Source organism: Anomaloglossus baeobatrachus, chromosome 1 (assembly GCF_048569485.1).
Source record: "Anomaloglossus baeobatrachus isolate aAnoBae1 chromosome 1, aAnoBae1.hap1, whole genome shotgun sequence".
In the NCBI taxonomy this organism is placed as follows: Eukaryota; Metazoa; Chordata; class Amphibia; order Anura; family Aromobatidae; genus Anomaloglossus; species Anomaloglossus baeobatrachus.
In genome coordinates this window covers 852,832,106-852,850,248 of record NC_134353.1, presented here as the reverse complement: position 1 = coordinate 852,850,248, position 18,143 = coordinate 852,832,106, and the positions used below count along the sequence as shown (strand labels likewise).

The window sequence follows — 18,143 nt, the reverse complement described above, 5'->3', positions numbered from 1 at the left end:
TGGAATTATTAGCGTACGCCATGTTGCGTTTGGAGACCCCCTGAGGTGCCTAAACAATGGAGCTCCCCCACAAGTGACCTCATTTTGGAAACTAGACCCCCCCATGGCATAAATCTAGATGGCTAATGAGCACTTTGAACACTCACGTGCTTCATACATTGAGGCATAAAAACAAAAAAAGTACTTTTTTTTTCCACAAAAAATGTTATTTTAGGCTCCATTTTTTAATTTTTACACAGGTAACAAGATAAAATGGACCTCAAAATTTGTTGGGCAATTTGTTCTGAGTACGTTAATACCTCATATGTGGCAGAAAACCACTGTTTGGGCGCACGGCAGAGCTCCAGAGGGAAGGAGCGTGATTTGACTTTTTAAATGGAAAATTAGCTGTAATCATTAGCCGCACGATGTTGCGTTTGGAGATCCCCCTGATGTGCCCAAACAGTGGAGCTCCCCCCACATGTGACCCCATGTTGGAAACTAGACACCCCCCCCCATACAAAAAAATATTAGTTTGGCGAAATAAAAAATACAGACGTCAGAAAAAAAAAAAAAAAAAAAAAATATGAGCGCCTGCAACTGACACTAAGGCAAGTGCCACACATGAGAGCGATGCACAAATCTCGCATCGCATCACGCGGCACAGCCGCACACTCCTGTCTGGAAGAGAGCGACCATGCCGGATGATGCGATGTGAAACTTGTGCATCGCTCTCATGTGTGGCACTGGGCTGATCCTTACAATATTCAGTAAAAAATACTGTAGTTGACGATTACTACAGTATAATTTTACTGGCCCTAAACTAAGTTTATTTGTATTTCTTTCTTAGTTTACAGGAAAAAAAATCAGGACGAACGCACGGATGTGCTGCAAAAAGGGGAGGATTAGGTGGGATGGAAAAAAAGATGGATGGAGGATGGGAGAGGGCGCGGCGGAGGATGGGAGAGGGCGCGGCGGATGGAGGAGCGGAGGATGGGTGAGGGCGCAACGGATGCAAAAGCGGTGGAGGATGGGGGGAGGGTGGAAGGGGAGTGGGAGGTGAAATTGGGGATAGCTACCTTACAGAATGGATCTAGGCAGCAGGATTGCAGCAAATCCGGGGGGGGGGGAGAGGTGGGAGAGGATGCAGAGGATTAAGGGGATGGGAGAGAGCAAGCAGCAGATAAGGGGGGAAGAGGCTGATGGGGAGAGTGCGGTGGCTGATGGGGAGAGAGGAGCGGGAGATGCAGCGGCGGATACAAGGAGGCAGCAGAAAGAAAGCAGCGGCGTCAGATGCAGGGGGGTCGCAGTGGGAGGAGAGCAGCGGCGTCAGACGCAGGGGGGGGCACCGTGGGAGGAGAGCAGCGGCGTCAGATGCCCCCCTGCATCTGACGCTGCTGCTCTTTTTCTGCGGAGCAGCGGCGGCAGATGCAGGGGCGCAGCGGGAGAGTAGCTGCGTCACATGCAGGGGCGAAGCAGATGGAGGACAGCGGTGGATCGGGGGCTATGACTCACAGATGGGCACCCGCAGGGATCGCTCTCCTCAGATTCCATGGAGGGAGAATCTGAGAAGAGCGATCTACAGCTCACCCGGTCCCAGATGCACGGTGCTTGGAGAGATCGGTCACAAGGCCGATCTCTCCAATCAGAGTTGGGGGCGGGTGCAGTAAAGCTCACCGAGCTCCAGACAATGGCCAGTGCTGCAGCTGTACTGACCATAGCTGGATTTCAGTGCTTCAGCCATTTTCAATGGCTGAAACATTACACTGGCTGTGATTGGCTGAGCGGCGTTCGTCAGCCAATCACAGCCTCCATAGGTCCGGGAAGGAGACACCACCCCTCCTGAGGTCAGGTAAAAGTCCTCTCCTTCCCGAATCTACAGTTTTTGAAAACCGATCGCGGTTACCGTGACTCCGGGGCCGCGATTTCGCCATGACTGATCTATCCGTCATGGGTCTTTAGTACCAGGGCACCATGATGGCTAGATCTGTCAAAGGTCGTGAAGGGGTTAAGGTGAAAATTAGCTCCGTCACTAAGGGGTTAAAACAATTGATGTTTTCATGTTTATTTTTTAAAATAATGTAAAAGAGCATATCAGTGCTTTATCCAAGGCAAAAAAAATAATTAAAAAGGCACATAACACTTGGGAGTATTACGTGTTTCGAACCTGTAAAGGATCACAAGTGCACAGTAAAGCTGATCCAGCAGGTGATATACTTCCACATACTTCTGGGGTCCTCCGCAATCATCTGATATAAAGTGGTCAAGGAATCATTCCAGTATTTTAGGGGAAAAAGAACTATGTGACATGAAAGATTAACTCATCAATTCTGCATTCTCTAAAGTAAATTGAACTTTTCTCACACCTACAAACTAAAAATATCTTAAAATAGCATTCAATAGTTTTCCTAGCCAAACTGTACTTATTAAACATTAAGAATTTAATTTACTAACTATAAAAGCTGTGGAAATGCTGTAATAAAGATAAATCAAAATGTATTTCTAAAATTCAGTGATAAGACTGTAGCTGACTAAATGCATTTATTTTAATAGTTGCTATATATTGCAAATGTTTATGCTTTGAGTTTATTTTACTGAAGTTGATATGAAAATTGAGTAATTCATTTGCAATTGACCTAGAATAAGGCTTTATGATTGCAAGTAATGCAGTCTAGGTAATTAAAAAGCACAGTAACCGTATTTATAATAAATGAATGTATACTTACATTACTATGCATTTTTAATCTATCATTGTTTTAGGAACTTGGAAAGACTTCCACCTTATAATGATAGTGGTCCATCTCTGCCTTCCAAGGATCTTACTGGTACGATTCATCAGTAAACTGGTCGTTCATAGAGAAAAATACTAATTATGTTATGCCATAGAAGATTAGACCAATCACATTTATTAACCCCTTAGTGACGGAGCTAATTTTCACCTTAATGACCAGACCAAATTTTGCACTTCTGACCAGTGTCATTTCATGAGGTTATAACTCTGGAACGCTTCAACGGATCCTGGTGATTTTGAGATTGTTTTTTCGTCACATATTGGACTTCATGTTAGTACCAAATTTAGGACAATATTTTTTGCGTTTATTTATGAAAAAAATTGAATTTTGGCAAAGATTTTGAAAATTTAGCAATTTTCAACTTTTGAATTTTTATACCGTTAAACCAGAGATTTCTGTGACACAAAATAGTTAATAAATAACATTTCCCACATGTCTACTTTACATCAGCACAATTTTGGAAACAAAATTTTTTTTTGTTAGGAAGTTAGAAGAGTTCAAAGTTTATCAGCGATTTCTCATTTTTACATCAATTTACAAAACCATTTTTTTAGGGACCACATCACATTTGAAGTGACTTCATTAGGCCTAGATGACAGAAAATACCCAAAAGTGACACCATTCTAAAAACTGCACCCTCCAAAGTACTCAAAACCACATTCAAGAAGTTTATTAACCCTTCAGGTGCTTCACATGAACAAAAGCAATATGGAATGAAAAAAAGCAAAAATTAAATTTTACCTAAAAATGTTGCTCTAATCCAAATTTATTCACTTTTAGAAGAAATAACACAACAAAATGGACCACAAAACTTGTTCCCCACTTTCTTATGAGCGCGCCGATACCCCACATGTGATCAGAAATCTCTGTTTGGACAAATGGGAGGGCTCGGAACAGAAGGAGCAATATTTGAATTTTGGAAAGCAAATTTGGATGAAATAGATTGCGGGCACCATGTTGCATTTACAGGTCCGCTAAGGTACCTAAACAGAAGAAACCCCTCACAAGTGACGCCATTTTGGAAACTAGACCCCTCAAGGCTTCTATCTAGGGGTATAGTGAGCATTTTAGATCCACAGGTACTTCACAGATTTTGTTAACGTTACGTTGTCATATTGAAAATTTTAATAATTTTCTCAAAAATGTTGCTTTAGCATCAATTTTCTCACTTTTTCAAGAGGTAATTCCAAACATTTGACCTCAAGGTTTGTTAACCACTTTTTTATGAGCGCGGTGGTACCTCACATGTGGTCTGAAACCTTTGTTTGGACAAATGGGAGGGCTTGGAACGAAAGGAGCAATATTTGAATTTTGGAAAGGAAATTTGGCTGAAAAAGATTGCGGGCACCATGTCGCATTTGGAGGTCCCCTAAGGTACCTAAACAGCAGAAACCCCGCACAAGTGACCCCATTTTGGAAACTAGGCCCCTCAAGGAATTTATCTAGATGTTTGGTGAGTACCCTGAACTCCCAGGTGCGTCACAGAATTTTATAACGTTGAGCCATGAAAATAAAAAAATAAACTTTTACCACAAAATTGTTATTTCAACCAGGCAGCTTTTTTTTTCACAAGGGTAACAGGAAAAAAATCACCATGAAATTTATTGTGCAATTTCTCCTGAGTTTGGCGATACCTTATATGTGGTGGAAATCAACTGTTTGGGCGCATGACAGGGCTCTGAAGGGAAGGAGCGCCATTTGACTGCAAAATTGTCTGGAATCAATAGCGGACGCTATGTTGCATTAGGAGAGCCCCTGAGGTGTCTATACAGTGAAGCTCCTAAACATGTGGCCACATTTTGGAAAATAGACCCCTGAAGGAATTTATCTAGATGTTTGGTGAGTACCCTGAACCCCCAGGTGCTTCACAGAAGTTTATAATGTTGAGCTGTGAAAAAAAATAATACATTTTTACCACAAAATTGTTACTTCAACCAGGTAGCTTTTTTTTTTACAAGTGTAAAAGGAAAAAATTCAGCATAAAATTTATTGTGCAATTTCTCATGAGTATGCTGATACCTTATGTGTGATGAAAATCAACTGTTTGGGTGCACAGCAGGGCTTGGAAGGGAAGGAGCGCCATTTGACTGCACAATTGGCTGGAATCATTAGCGGACGCTATGTTGCATTTGGAAAGCCCCTAAGGTGCCTAAACAGTGGAGGTTTCCCACAAGTGACCCCATTCTGGAAACAAGACCCCTCAAGGCTTTTATCTAGGTGTATAAGAGCAGTTTGAATCCAAGAGTACTTCACAGAATTTGATAAGCTTAGGTTGCCATATTGAAAATTTTCATTTTTTTCACAAAAATGTTGCTTTAGCATCATATTTCTTACGTTTTCAAGAGGCAACAACAAACCGTGGACCCCACAGGTTGTTATCCAATGTCATATGAGCACAGGGATACCCCACATGTGGCCAAAAACCTCTGTTTGGATAAATGGGAGGGCTTGGAATGGAAGGAACACCATTTGAATTCTGGAAAAGTTGAAATAAATTGCGGGCACCATGTCACATTAGCAGGGCCCCGTGGGTACCTATACAGCAGAAACCCCCCACAAGTGACCCCATTTTGGAAACTGGATTTTATTCAGGAGTATAGTAAGCATTTTGAATCCACAGGTACTTCACAAAAATGTTGCTGTAGCAACAAATTTCTCGCTTTTAGGCTATGTGGCCATGATCCAGCGACACGGCGTCTAGTACACAGTGTCAGCCTTCCTGCAGAGATGTGAGTGTTGTCCACGGGAGAACGCAGCTGCCAATGCCCACGATTTGGGTTCAGGCTGCTGTGGAGCTCTATGCTACCTGCAGACAACACTCTTGTCTCCGCAGCATAAATTGACATGCGGAGGCTCGGGAAGCTGCACCACAGGTCGGTTTATGCTGCGGTGAAAAGAAGCACAGTGGGCATAGGATTTCTAAAAATCCTTCCATTGTGCTTCTACTGCACAATGCAGCGCTATGGATGCAGGGAAAACACTCTGCGCCCAAAACGCTGCAAACCCTGATTGTGGGCACACAGCGTAAAATGCTACAATGGATGAATGGATAGATGTCAAACATATATAACGTCCCACCCCCTGCATATTCTAAGCTGGCGCCCTTTAGTGCCTTTCATGTGGCACTAAAGGGTGCCTAGCCTTGTATTTAGCCCCCCAAAAAATTAATAATTAAAATAAACGACGTGGGGTCCCCCCTATTTTTGATAGCCAGCTAGGGTAAAGCAGACAGCTGTAGCCTGCAAACCACAGCTGACAGCTTCACCTTGGCTGGTGATCAATTTGGAGGGCTCCCCAGGCGTTTTTAAAAAAAACAAAACAAAAAACAAAACGTGGGGTCCCCCCCAAATTAGATCACCAGCCAAGGTGAAGCGGACAGCTGGGGTCTGGTATTCTCAGGGTGGGAAGAGCCATGGTTATTGGACTCTTCCCAGCCTAAAAATAGTAGGCCGCAGCCGCCCCAGAAGTGGCGCATCCATTAGATGCGCCAATCCTGGCGCTTCGCTCCAGTTCATCCCGCGCCCTGGTGCGGTGGCAAACTGGGTAATATACCGGGTTGATACCAGCTGTAATGTCACCTGGCATCAAGCCCTGGGGTTAGTGATGTCACGGCATCTAAACAGATACCCGACATCACTAACCCAGTCAGTAATAGAAAAAAATAAAGACAAAAAAAAAATTTATTTGAAAAAAAACCTCTACGAAACATTCCTCATTTCTTGGTAAAAACCAATTTATTGAAAATAAATACATTTCGGTCGCTGTAATCCATTTTGGAGGTCCCTCGGCGACTCTGGACCTTCTAGAATATGGGGGGCACGTTCAGGGAACGTATCCCCCATTTTCTGGAAGAGCAAGCTCTCCATGAGCAGTGTGGGTGCAGTAATCTGAGAATACTGCACTCACACTGCCCCGGTCCAACCTCGGGCAGAGTGACCTGCAGTAACCTCATTCCAGAATATGAGGGGTATGCTCACAGAACGTACCCCCCATTTTCTGGAACAGCAGTCACTCCATGTGAGGAGTGTGGCTGGTGATTACTGCACTCACTCTCCCCCGGTCCACAGTGGAGCAGCCTGTGCAGCAGCGACGTCAGCGTCCCTGCTTGCAGGGATCCAGCTGACAGCCGCTGTCTGCGCATGCGCCTCCAGCTTTCCAGAGGGAGTGATCGCGGGGACTGAGCAGCAACAGCCGCCAGGTAACGTAAGACCGGGGGCGGGGGCTGGGGGGTGGGGAGTGACGGGGGGTGACGGCGGGACCTGGGGACACCTTTCTGCCGCATGTGACGTGTCACATGCGGCAGAAAGAGCAGGATGAATGCGGCCGCTGCACGCCGACATCCTGCATGCTCCGGAGGGGGGAAGGGGGAGCGCTCTGGAGAACCGGAGGGGGCTCCGGGGACCAGAGATCTCCGGTGCACCGGAGGAGGGGTCAGGGGGAGGACATTTCCCTCCGATCTGAAATGTTTGATTTCAGATCGGAGGGAAATGAATGCAGAGCCGGCGGCGGCGGCAGTTTTCGGCGCGCGGCGGCGCCATTTTGGATGTCCGGTGGGGGTGGGGGTTGGTTTCTCCGGTATCGGGGGCTTTGGGGGCACTAAAGGATTATATTTCTTTCTCATCGGACATGTTTGATCATGTCCGATGAGAAAGAAATCAGTATTATTTGCCTTTTTTTTTTTTTTTTTTATGTGTACGTCGGTATACGGTGTATACCGGCGATCACATTATCGGGGGCCAAAAAAAAAACCCCGATTCATAATCTTGGGGGTCTCAGCTACCTCCGGTAGCTGAAACCCCCGAGATTTTTCGTCACTGGGGGGGCGCTACAAGCTTTTTCCGGCCTGATGTCTCAAGACGTCGGAACAGAATAAGTACCCTGTTTTTCCGACGTCTTGAGACGTTAGGCCGTCGCTATGGGGTTAAGTCACTCAATAAATTCCCCAGTAATAATATATTTCCACATGATTTTATAAGGGGTAAGTTTCTACTTTGCTATTTCTCTCTGCAAAGGAACTTACTGTATGTTCACTTATATATCTGTAGTTAGTGCACTTTTTTTTGGACTGCAGGTGCAATTATGATCCGATTTTTTTTAAGCATTTTTGCTCAATTGTAATGGTACAGAAGGAAAATATTAAAGTGTATAACATCCCTCTCAAATGTACATTAGATTTTTGCTACTTATACACTTCTATGACTGACTCCTGATCCTCACAGCCTTCTTGTTCTCTCCTCACCAATTGCTGTGTATATATCCAGACACAGTAGAAAAGGGGGCTGGATACCTAACCTGTAGCTGCATAATTTTATGTGCAGCTGCTCCTCTGGTACACTGTAAGAAAGCAATCCAGAATAAAAATGTTTCTAACTTACAGATTTCCCATCTATGGTAAGCTGTTATTGTCAGAGTAAGCTACGGTTTGAATGGGACATAGAAACGTTGCTTTGTCACATCTCTCCGATTATCCCACTGCAGAGCAGAACTGTGACAAGTAAAGAAAGATGATGGGAGGAGAGCAAACTGTGATGACGCCAGCAGTGCAGTCATTCACATCTAGGGGCAGAATTTAAGACTAGTGTAAGGAGGCTATGTGCCCACGATGCGTTTTTACATGTTTTCTGCAGCGTTTTCAACTGCACCTTTTTAATGCCAAAATGCATGCGTTTTGATTTCCCAGCAAAGTCTGAGAAATAGGGATTTCTTGTGCCCACCACGCAGTTCAAAATGCTGCGTTTAATTTGCATATTTTGTGGCAAAAAACATGCGTTTAAAAAAGCAGCATGTCAATTGTTTTTGCCATTTGAGGTGCGTTTAGATAACATAGAAGTCAATGAGAAACAGGGAGTAACCAAGAAACATCAAAATTCCAGCGTTTTACCTGCTTTTTAGGTGCAGAAAACATGCGTTTTGGAGTACATAAACGCATGCTTTTTGGACATCAAAATAATGATTTCATTTGTCCCTTTACACACACACATAATCCGACAATTAAATTAATGAAAAATAAGAAGTTATTGCTATTTTTTCAATAAATAGTATATTACCGCTATAATTTAATGAAATATGTCTATTTTCTTGATTAATTCTTTATATTAATGTTTGGGTTTTTTTTCTCTTTTTTTCACTGTGTTTGAAAGATTAAACTTTATTTAGCAGTGTCCTGATGTTCAAAACGTATCTGTCAAAACGCAGGTGGAAAAGCATGTAAAAAGCGCTACAAATGCATCAAAAACGCGGTAAATACGCATGAGTTTTTAGCGCTATTTTGTGGTCAAAAGCAACTTTGACAAAATCAATTACTGCCAGAGGGTGCGTTTAGAAATGCAAGGACCTCGACGCTACGTGGGCACATAGCCTTAGAAAGTAAGCGCATCAATGGACTGGTCCATGTTCAAGTGACACCAATGAAAACATCAACTCATCATGCAAAAAATTAAGCCTTCATACAGCTCTATCGGATAAAAATCAAAAGTGATATAGTTCCCAGAATATGGCAACAAAAAACTATTGTTCATAAAATTAAATTAAATTTGTATTCAGTGTAAAAGTAAGAAAATATATAAATAGTAGAAATTTGTTATTGCGCTAATCACAGTGACTTGAGGAATGCATTTGTATTCTCCCTTACACTGTACCGTGCGTGCCATAAAACAAATTAATAAAGAAGTATTGAACTGCTGTTCAATTGTTCAATCTGTCTCTTAAAATTCAGTTTAGGGCTCAGTTCACATTTATCCTGTGCTTTATGCTGTAAACGTACTTTGGGGGTTTAATTCTAAATCACCAAAAAACTCAATTCAGAGAGAACCTTTTATAGAACCTCTTATGTTGATGAGACAGATGGACTCACTTTGGAATCCATCTTGCCTTTGTTCCTAATAAGTTTTAAGCATACAAAAGTGTGGTCGACCACAGTTCAGTACATGCCTAAAAATACAGACACCACCTACACCACCCGCACAGAGGCTAGAATGAGTCCAAGGTGGCTCAGTCTGCCTCAATAGGCCTCATTCATGTCCGTATTTAAGCATGTACATGTAAAATGGTGTAGGAGTTATAATTATTTTATATCACTGTGTTATCTGTGTGTCAGTTTTATCAGTGTGTCATCAGTGTTTTTTCACGGATGGCTAAATAAATAATGACAATGCTTCACCTATGCTTCGCCATGTTAAATATGTAGACCACACGGATGGCACATGGATTATATACTGATGCCATCCTTGTCATGTACGCGTTTTTCATGGACCCATAGACTTGCATAGGCCCTTTGCATCTTTGATGCTGGAAAAAAATGGATATGTATCCGTGTGATTTGCATGGACAAACGGTCTGTGTAAAATGAAGGACATGTGAATAGCCCCATAGGCTACTTTCACACATCCGGCTTGAGCTCTGCGGCTCAATCCGGCTGTGCAAGCTATGCAACGGATGCGGTGAAAACACCGCATCCTTTGCATAAGTTTTTCCTTTGCGGCCAGTCCGGTTTTTGCCGCTTGCGGCATGCTACTGAGCATGCGCAGTGGCAAAAACCGCATGCGGCGGCCGGATGCGGTTATTGCCGCATCCGGCCGCCATAGGCATGCATTGAAAAATGCGCCGCATCGGCCGAATGCGGCGCGATGCGTTTTTTTTTGCCGCACGAAAAAACGTGCCAGGCAACGTTCCATCCGGCCGCCGCATCGGCTAAATCTGCCGCATGCGTCAAAAACCGGACGGAACGCAAGGCCATGCGGCACAATGCGGCACTAATTAAAGTCTATGCAGGAAAATCGCAACCGGCAGCCAAAAAAACCGGTTGCGATTTTCCTGCAAAGTGCCGGATTGTGCCGCATAGCAAAAACCGGAGGTGTGAAAGCAGCCATAGATTATAATGTGTACGTGTTGTATCCATGAGAAAAACAGATATCACGCTTAAGTGCAACACGGACAGTGAATGAGGCTTTATAGTGAATGGTTCTAATAAGGATTTTTTTGTCTGAATCACTTTTTTTGAGATGTGATTTAGACGGAATCGCCAACTTAAGATAAATGTGAACCGAGCCTTAAACCTGATCAAAATGGTAACAATTAAAACTTCAGCTGGTCCAGCGAAAACAAATCCCCACTCAGGTCTATCATCTCTCAATGGAAAAATAGGGTGACTCTACGTTACTGGTAGCACAAACGCTCTGGAAAAGCAACATGGTTTACACCTCTTCTTTCAAATAAGTCAGTGAAATCTGTGCTTAGGAATCCAAATGCCCACCTCACTTCAGAGGCCCTCAGTTAGCGTTCACTTGTTTGGTAATTTCTATAGTGGGGATAGCCTACTTAACAAGTTATGGGGTGCATGTCTCCAGAAGTACAACTTGGGCACTAGAATGACATATTTGCAATTTTCACTCTGCAGCAACCACTGCATGCTTTTTTCTGGAAAATGCCTGTTGGGCCACAATAATCACTGCATCCGCAGATGAATTATTAGGTGGTCTATTTTCCAAAGTAAGGTACCGTATTTTTCGGACCATAAGACGCACTTTTTTTCCCCCAAATGTTGGGGGAAAGTGGGGGTGCGTCTTATGGTCTGAATGTGGCTGCGGGGAATGTGGGTGCTGCGGTGGAGCGGGTCATCGGGGGCACGAGCAGGCTGTAGCAGCCTGCCGTGACCACGTGGACCCGCTCATTTAATATGCACGCCCATCCCCGCCCCTCATCCCTCAGCGCTGAAGCCGGCGCTGACAGGTGGGCGGGATGATGGGCGGGGGATAAGCAGCCGGCTCGCATGATCGCCCCTGGCAACTACGGCCTGCAGTGATCATGTGCGGCTGTATTCACTACACCCCGTGCATCATGATCAGCGCGGGGAGCAGTGAATCAGTGTACAGTACTCACCGTTCCCCTGCAGCATCGTTCGTCCTCCCGTCTGCGTCAGCGTCAGCGCCGCTGATTGGAGCCGTCCCCATTACCCTGCTGGATCGCGATCATCTCCTGTGTTTGTGCCGGCGGCTGAGTGGAGACTAGCGGCGCGCACAGCGATGACGTCATCGCTGTGCTCACGTGTCCACACGCAGCCGCCGGGACACTGGCACAGACACAGGAGATGATCGCGATCCAGCAGGGTAATGGGGACGGCTCCAATCAGCGGCGCTGCCGCTGACACAGACAGGAGGACGAGCGATGCTGCAGGGAGTGAGGTAAAGTGAGGTGAGTATGAACGTTTATTTTTTTTATGTGCCACAGGATGCGGCCATACACCAGGATGGGGGCATATTATGAGCCGGATGGGGGCATATTATGAGCCGGATGGGGGCATATTATGAGCCGGATGGGGGCTTATTATGAGCCGGATGGGGGCATATTATGAGCCGGATGGGGGCATATTATGAGCCGGATGGGGGCATATTATGAGCCGGATGGGGGCATATTATGAGCTGGATGGGGGCATATTATGAGCCGGATGGGGCCATATGCCATGATGGGTTATATAGCAGGATGCGGCCACATGCCAGTATATAGCAGGATGCGGCCATATGGCAGGATTACGGTATATAGCAGGATGACGGACATATACTGTATATACCAGGCAGGGAGGATCATTACCAGGATGCGGCACCTTAGTAGAGAATTTGGGGACATTACCCCCATAACAGTGTCAGCAGCAGATCCTCGCCCCATGACAGTGTGTCATGACCACATTTTTTGCTTAAAATTTTATTTTCCTATTTTCCTCCTCTAAAACCAAGGGTGCGTCTTATAGTCCGGTGCGTCTTATAGTCCGAAAAATACGGTAACTTGTTAGATTTTTCTGCTGTTCTATATCCTTATGGACTCTCCAAATGTCACCCGCAAACTATTTCACCAAAAAGTTCCAAAAGTGAAATAGCGCTGCTTTTTTCTCAGCCCCACCATGGGATTTAACAGTAGTTTCTGATGACATGGGGCACATCACCATGTGTAGGAGAAACTTAAAAATAAATTGTTTGGTCCGTTTTCTTTATCCCTAGTTAAAATGATAATTTAGCAGCTAATGTAACACTTTAGGGTTTAAAAAAAAATAATTATGTACTAATGCTTCAAAATAATATATAATGCTATAAAATTCCATGAGACACTTGTGGAAACAAAATACTCACTCTGCACCATGATGAATGTCTCCAGTAGTGTAGTTTCCAAAATTGAGTCACTTGTTGGGATTTTTGTGCTGTTCTGTCACCTCATGGGCTCTGCTAATAGCACTCACAATCTTTTCAAACAATATCTGCATTCTAAAAGCCAAGTAGCGCTCCTTACCATTCTAGTCCTGCTATGTGCTCAAACAGAAGTTTACAACCACTTATGGTAAAAATGTCATAACAAATTGTTGCATCCATTTTCTAGTATTAATCGTTGTGAAAATAAAGAATTTGAGGCTAAATTAACATTTTACAAACACAAACAAACATTAGTTTTCCATAATATAATGAAATTCTATAAAGCACCTGTAGTTTTAGTTTCCAAAATGGGGTCACTTATGGAAGATTTCTGCTTTTTTTTTTTGTTACCTCAGGGGCTCTGCAAATTCAACATGGTGTCTGCAATGTATTCTAGTCAGACTTGTGTTCCAAAAACTAAAATAACGATCTTTCCTTTCTGAGTCCTGTCGTACCTCGAAACAGTAATTTTCAACCAGATATGGGGTATGACCACATTCAAGAGAAACTGTATAAATTGTTTAATTTTCTTCTATTATACTCTGGAAAACCTCAAATTTGAGGCTAAAACTTAATTTTCCTGTAAATTGTTCTCATGTCTCAATGTTATAAAGTTTTATGATGCAGATATGGGTTCAATGTGCTCATCACCCACGTACAGTGGCATGCAAAATTTTGGGCATCCCTGGTCAAAATGACTGTTACTGGGAACAGTTAAGCAAGTTGAAGATGGAATGATCTCTAAAAGGCATAAAGTTAAAGATGACACATTTCCTTTGTATTTTAGGCAAAACAATTTTTTCTCCCGTCTTTTAAATTAACAAAACATGAATGTGCTCGTGCAAAGGTTTTGGCACCCTGCATCGTTAGTACCTAATAGCACCCCTTTTTTGCAGGTATAACTGTGACGCCCTGGACAAGCCAGGGGTCACAGGTAATGACATCACCACACCCTACACCCCGGTTAGGCACATCAAAGCTAAACCAGAAATCCTTGTTGCCTTCCCCAGGGGCTGATGTCCACACCAGGGGGTGGAGCCAGGCGGTTGGTCTCCACCCACCAAGGAGTACACAGTCCTGGAGGAGGGAAAAACACAGGCAGTTAGTTAGTTAGAGGGAGTTCAGCTCAGGCAGAGCTTGAGTGCAGAGGAGTTAGTTGAAGTTGAGTTGGAGAGGTGGAAGTGAAAGGAGAAAAGTGACAGCAACAGAGCCTGAAGTTGGTCCGGGTGTGTGACCCGGACGGAGACAGCAAGGTTAGCAGACGGCGGTGACCGTCTGCAGGAGTGGCCTATCGGAGGTGCCGTGAGGACCGTGGACGGGTGGTGACCCGGCGATACCGGACCGGTACACAAGGAGAAGCCAGCACCATTGGCAGGGGCCTTTCGGATCCCGGCAAGGCTAGGAGTCGCCGTGAATTTGCCAAATCCGTCAGTGAAGGGGACCTCCGGGTCTCCAAACAACTAAGTCCCAATTGAAGGCAACAGTCCAACCGTATGAGAGAGACACCGCCACCGCCAAGGCACCAGTTTCTCAGGGCCAGCGCCTGCGGGCAAAGAGGGGCTCCTCCGGCCCATATCCAAGTCGGGGAGCGGGTTACCGGTGGGAACCCATCGCTACCAACATTACACAAGGTGCAGGGAAAGAGACAGTCACCGTTAACTACCGGGGAAAAGCAACAGCAGCCGTCCGTGGGAACCGTCTTTCCAGCCGTGTGTTTTACCGAGAACTGTGTCACCGTCTCAGGCTGAGTGAGTACCACCGTGCCGTGAGGCACAGCGCTGCCCCCGCGACCCTGCACCTCACCAGGCCCCACACCTGGCCTGCCATCCCTCATCCTCCACCCCATCACTGGGCCCCGGGACAACCAACCCCTACCCACGGAGGGGAGAACTAACAACTCTGCTGCTCCCTGTCACCGCTCCCGGGATCCCCATACAGAGCAGCGGTGGTGTTACCAGAAATCCCCACAACCGTGGGTGGCGTCACGGACAATAAATCCTCAAAACCAAACCCCTTTTCACTCACGGGCGAGGAACGCCGCTCGAGTCCCCGGGATCCGGCCCCTCGCTCGAGCCACCGAGCAGCAGCGGCCGCAGTATCAGCGGCAGCCGGACCCGAGCAGTGGGAGAGTGCAGCGTCCCCTCCTCCGCCCGCGACATAACAGCTTGTAAATGCCAAGAGTGTTTCACTTCTTGTTTGAAGGATTTTCATCCATTTTTCCTTGGAAAAGTATTCCAGTTCTGTGAGATTCCTGGCTTGTCTTGCATGCACTGCTGTTTGAGGTCTAGACACAGATTTTCCATGATGTTCAGATCAGGGGACTGTGAGAGCCATTGTAAAACCATCAGCTTGCGACTTTTGAGGTAGCTTATTGGGGGCAAGTTTCTTGTTTACATGCCCCTGCGCCTCTGAAGGCGGGTGTATGCTTTCCAGGTTCAGAGGCACACAGCGCATGTCTGGATGCAAAGAAGACAGCTGACGTCCACGACAGAGCCAAAGATCAGCCACAGGAACAGATCTCCTTTGCTTCCAGACATGCATAATGCTCCTCTAAAGCTGAGATGTGTAAACCTGGTGTGATAACATACTAAGGGGATCAATAGATTGGGGAAGCCAATGCCCAATTGACTAGTTAAAATGAAATTGGCATATTAAACATGGACTTTAAAGACTTCTTCTTAAATATCTGTTTATGTGTAAGACAATATAAAGGAAATGTTAGGCAAGGTATAAGCAAATGCTGGTGGGTTGGAAAGCATTGGGGGCTCTGTCAGGTTTCCTTTTAAGGGTACGCTCACACGAGCATTAAAAACGGATGAGTGCAGTGCGAGAAAATCTATATATTAGTCAATGAGGGAGAGCAGTGAGTCAGGTTTTCTTGCATCCAGATCTGGATGCGAGAAAAGTCGCAACATGCTGCGATTGTATCCAGAAAACGTCAGAGACTTGCCGATACAAGTCAATGGGTGCGAGGAAAAAAACGGACGGCACACTGACCATCCTAGTGATGTCAGTTTTTTTGGATACAATCCTATCATGTAGCAGAGAATACTGTAAAAGCTCCTGTACATGACTTTAAATGCTCCTGTACATGACTGTAAATGACTAATTGCTGCTGAGAAAAAAACGGGTTACACACGGAGAGCACACGGATGACAAGTGAGAAAAAATCGTCCTATTCTGGACGAGAATAGGACCATTTTTTAAAACGTTCCTGTGAGTCCAGCCTAAGGATATAAACATTTAGAAAATTGCACAATTTTTCAAAATTTGTGAAATTTCAAATTTTTTATTAAAAAATAAAAAATATATCAATGTAGTTTACCACTAACATTAAGTACAATTTATCACAGAAAAACAATCTCAGAATCACTGGGATATGCTTGTAGAAGCATTCCTGAGCTATAGCCACATAGTGGCATGTTGTATTTGAAAAATGGGGCTCTGTCATTAAAGAGATTGTTCTCTTTCAATTAAATTCTCTCTTGCAATCTCCACCTCTGTTCCTGGTGTCTGGGATTGGCTGCGGCGCTAATGTCACATTGATAGGGCAACAACTAATCAGCTCAGGGGCTCTGAGGGAGGGGAGGCTTTCTGTCTACAGAGAGCAATTGAAATTGCTGATTGGCTGCCGCACTGTCAATGTGAAGTCAGTGTCACAGACAATGCAAGTCACTGGGAAAAGCATGGGAGACACCCCTGTGAACCCAGGCAAGATGAGTACAGTGGGTTTATTTTTTATAGCAAACTGCAGCCATGGGAGAAATTTAATTAAAAGGATGCAATCCCTTTAAGGGAAAAATTGGCTTCATCACTAATTGGGTTAAAGTATATACTAAATACCTCTTTTTAGACTGTATGCCCTGCCTGACATGCACATTTTCTCACAAAAGGATGGATTTGCTGTTTCTGCAGGTTTATGTGAAGATTCTCAGCCGTTATTCCATTCCTTTGAACTTGAGGTTAGTAACATGGCTATATTTTGCAATGAAACGCTAGCAAAAATACACCATTCCTTTAGTGCTTTGTTTGTTTTGATCATATCACTTATAAGGGTGCATTCACACGCAGTGGTCATGCCTTTTCTTTAAAGGGAACCAATCACCAAGATTTTTGTATATAACCTAAAGCCAGTGCTATACTGGTACTATCAGGCTGATTCTCTACATACATGTAGTGGTCAGCTTGGATGTTTAGGTTTTGAAATCCAAGAAAGTAAAGATTATAAAATTAGCTGCTTGTTGAGTGACAGCAGCTGAGGATCAGATAATATCTGGGGGGTATTCATAGTTATCCCCTCCCTCTGTTAGATTTAGCATAAGTATTATACAATCGACCTTGCAGCACCTGTGATGAGGTCATACTCATGTGACCAGAAGGGCGTTACCTCCGCCAACAAAGCTAATACAAGTAAGCAACATTTGTCTGTTAGCTGAGGCCCTGCCCCTTCTGGTCACATGGGTATGACCTCACCACAGGTCCTGCAAGGTCGATTTGTGTCATACTTATGCTAATTCTAACAGAGCCAGGGGATAACTATGCATACCCCCCAGATACAGTTAGGTCCAGAAATATTTGGACAGTGACACAATTTTCGCGAGTTGGGCTCTGCATGCCACCACATTGGATTTGAAATGAAACCTCTACAACAGAATTCAAGTGCAGATTGTAACGTTTAATTTGAAGGTTTGAACAAAAATATCTGATAGAAATTGTAGGAATTGTACACATTTCTTTACAAACACTCCACATTTTAGGAGGTCAAAAGTAATTGGACAAATAAACCAAACCCAAACAAAATATTTTTATTTTCAATATTTTGTTGCGAATCCTTTGGAGGCAATCACTGCCTTAAGTCTGGAACCCATGGACATCACCAAACGCTGGGTTTCCTCCTTCTTAATGCTTTGCCAGGCCTTTACAGCCGCAGCCTTCAGGTCTTGCTTGTTTGTGGATCTTTCCGTCTTAAGTCTGGATTTGAGCAAGTGAAATGCATGCTCAATTGGGTTAAGATCTGGTGATTGACTTGGCCATTGCAGAATGTTCCACTTTTTCTTTGTCGCTCCATTGGGAGACCCAGACAATTGGGTGTATAGCTATGCCTCCGGAGGCCACACAAAGTATTACACTAAAAGTGTAAAGCCCCTCCCCTTCTGCCTATACACCCCCCCGCTCACGGGCTCCTCAGTTTTTATGC

At 44.5% G+C, this 18,143-nt stretch overlaps 1 protein-coding gene across 3 annotated transcripts in view; it reads left to right on the top strand.

The window, feature by feature from the left end:
* The window catches only part of ANKRD31 (ankyrin repeat domain 31), a 408,642-nt gene that overhangs the window by 67,613 nt on the left and 322,886 nt on the right, over nt 1–18,143 (top strand). For all 3 annotated transcript variants that reach the window (XM_075342271.1, XM_075342267.1, XM_075342277.1), the window contains 2 exons: nt 2,740–2,804; nt 16,862–16,908. In XM_075342271.1, the coding sequence (XP_075198386.1) occupies nt 2,740–2,804; nt 16,862–16,908 (112 nt within the window). The remainder of the gene's footprint in view (nt 1–2,739; nt 2,805–16,861; nt 16,909–18,143) is intronic.